Here is a 1731-nt window from a genome sequence, read left to right as displayed (position 1 = left end):
TTCGCGTCCGCTGCGGGAGGGGAGGCACCTCTCCAACCTCCCACTGCAGCCCGATCCTCCTCCTCCTACCACCAGCCACCCACGTCCGGGTCTGACCCCTGAGGACGGGGTCCCCTCCACCCCACCCTTCTTCATTCTCCACCTTCTCCCTGGGCTGTGGATGCGAAGTGGGGTGAGACTGGCAGGGCTGCCATTTAGGAGGCCACCACGGGCCCTGGCCTCCAAACACCTCATGGTACAGAAAGCACGAGAGGGGCCGGCACTGCCCGCAGGCTCCAGGCGGGGAGGTTGGGACGCAGTGACGTGCCCACGGTCACGCAGCCTGTCCGTGCTGCCCTTGCCGATGGCGGGTTGTTTCGTTCTCTGCCAGGTGGGCCGAGCAGAGGTGCGGGACGCAGGCCGCTATACCTGCGAGGCTCTGAACCAGGCAGGTCGCTCAGAGAAGCACTACAACCTGAACGTCTGGGGTGAGGGTCTCCTGGGCTGGTTTGGGGTCCCTGCCCCAGCCCCTCCCAGGGCTGGCCATCATGCCCCCTGGAATGCTGCCTTGATTGGACCCCAGGGCACGGCCCTCCTCCACCCCTGTCCCTTCCCCTCCCAGCTTGCCACCCATATCACACCCCCTTCTCTTACTCAGTCCCTCCAGTGTTCCCCCCTCGGGAGCCCAGCACCCTGACTGTGATGGAGGGACACCCTGCCAGGCTGTCCTGTGAATGTCGGGGTGTCCCTTTCCCCAAGATCTCCTGGAGGAAGGATGGTAAGGTTGTCGGCTGGGAAGAGGCTGGGGTCTAAGCAGAGAAGGCTAAGGGAAGCGTCGCTTCTGTAATCATCACCCCCAGCCCCTAGGGCCGTGAGCCCACCCATCTCCATCTCAGCTAGGCTCTGGGGTGGGGGCCCCCCGTGCGGGCAGGGGGCAGCCTCCCCGTGTGGGCTCTGTGTGGATAGTGGATGGGAAGAGGGAGGAGCAGGGCCAATTCGGGGTTTTGGCCTGACACAACAGTCCAGAGCATGGTGCTGTTGTCACCGGGATGGAGAGGCTGAGGGCGGGCAGGTCTGGGGGGCAGACAGGGAGTTTGGAGCATATTAATTTTGAGGTGACTGTTAGACACCTAATGAGATGCCTAGTGGACAGTCAGAGGTAGGAGACGTCTGGCTGAGCGGCAAGACTGGCCAAGATCACCGGGGGCGGGTAGAGGGGTGATATAAGAGGGAGGAGGCATTGTCACGTGGCCACCGGGGCTCCTCCCCTTGTTGGGACATGCGCTGATGGGTGGACGCTGCTGTCCTATACACAGGCACAGGGCGATGGAAGTGAGTGTTTCATCCAGTGCCTCGAGGCTCGCAAAATCCTCCTCCTGCCTCGGGTCTTCTTGCTGCCCGGTGCGCCTGCTGCTTGGCCTCCCTCCCCAGCCTTCTGTAGCTAGATGGGTCATTTATTTAGTAGCCTTCACCGATCCCTACTATGTGCCAGGCCCTGAGCCTCTGAGGATCCCAGGGGAAAAGTGCAGGAGGGTCTGGTCTCCCAGAGGGCCCAGGCCAGGGCAGGGTTCAGACAGGACACCTGCAGGCAGATCCGTGATGGGGAGTAGCTCGGGGGTTTGAGAGCTCAGATGAGTGTCAGGATCAGATCTGCTGCTCAGGGAAGGCTTTCTGGCAGAGGCGGACAGCTGGACGAAGGGCGGGAGTCTGCCAGGACGGTAGGAGCACAGATGTCCCAGGCGGAAGGATTGG

General features: G+C 62.6%; 1 protein-coding gene across 1 annotated transcript in view; it reads left to right on the top strand.

Annotated features, from left to right (window-relative positions):
* Nucleotides 1–1731, top strand: part of HMCN2 (hemicentin 2) — an 80257-nt gene that overhangs the window by 24581 nt on the left and 53945 nt on the right. The window contains 2 exon segments of the mRNA XM_011370061.1: nt 371–467; nt 638–786. Coding sequence (XP_011368363.1) covers nt 371–467; nt 638–786 — 246 coding nt within the window.

This window comes from Pteropus vampyrus, unplaced genomic scaffold (genome assembly GCF_000151845.1).
Source record: "Pteropus vampyrus isolate Shadow unplaced genomic scaffold, Pvam_2.0 Scaffold158, whole genome shotgun sequence".
In the NCBI taxonomy this organism is placed as follows: Eukaryota; Metazoa; Chordata; class Mammalia; order Chiroptera; family Pteropodidae; genus Pteropus; species Pteropus vampyrus.
The sequence above is the reverse complement of the archived record's forward strand: the minus strand, read 5'-3'. Positions and strand labels throughout refer to the sequence as shown.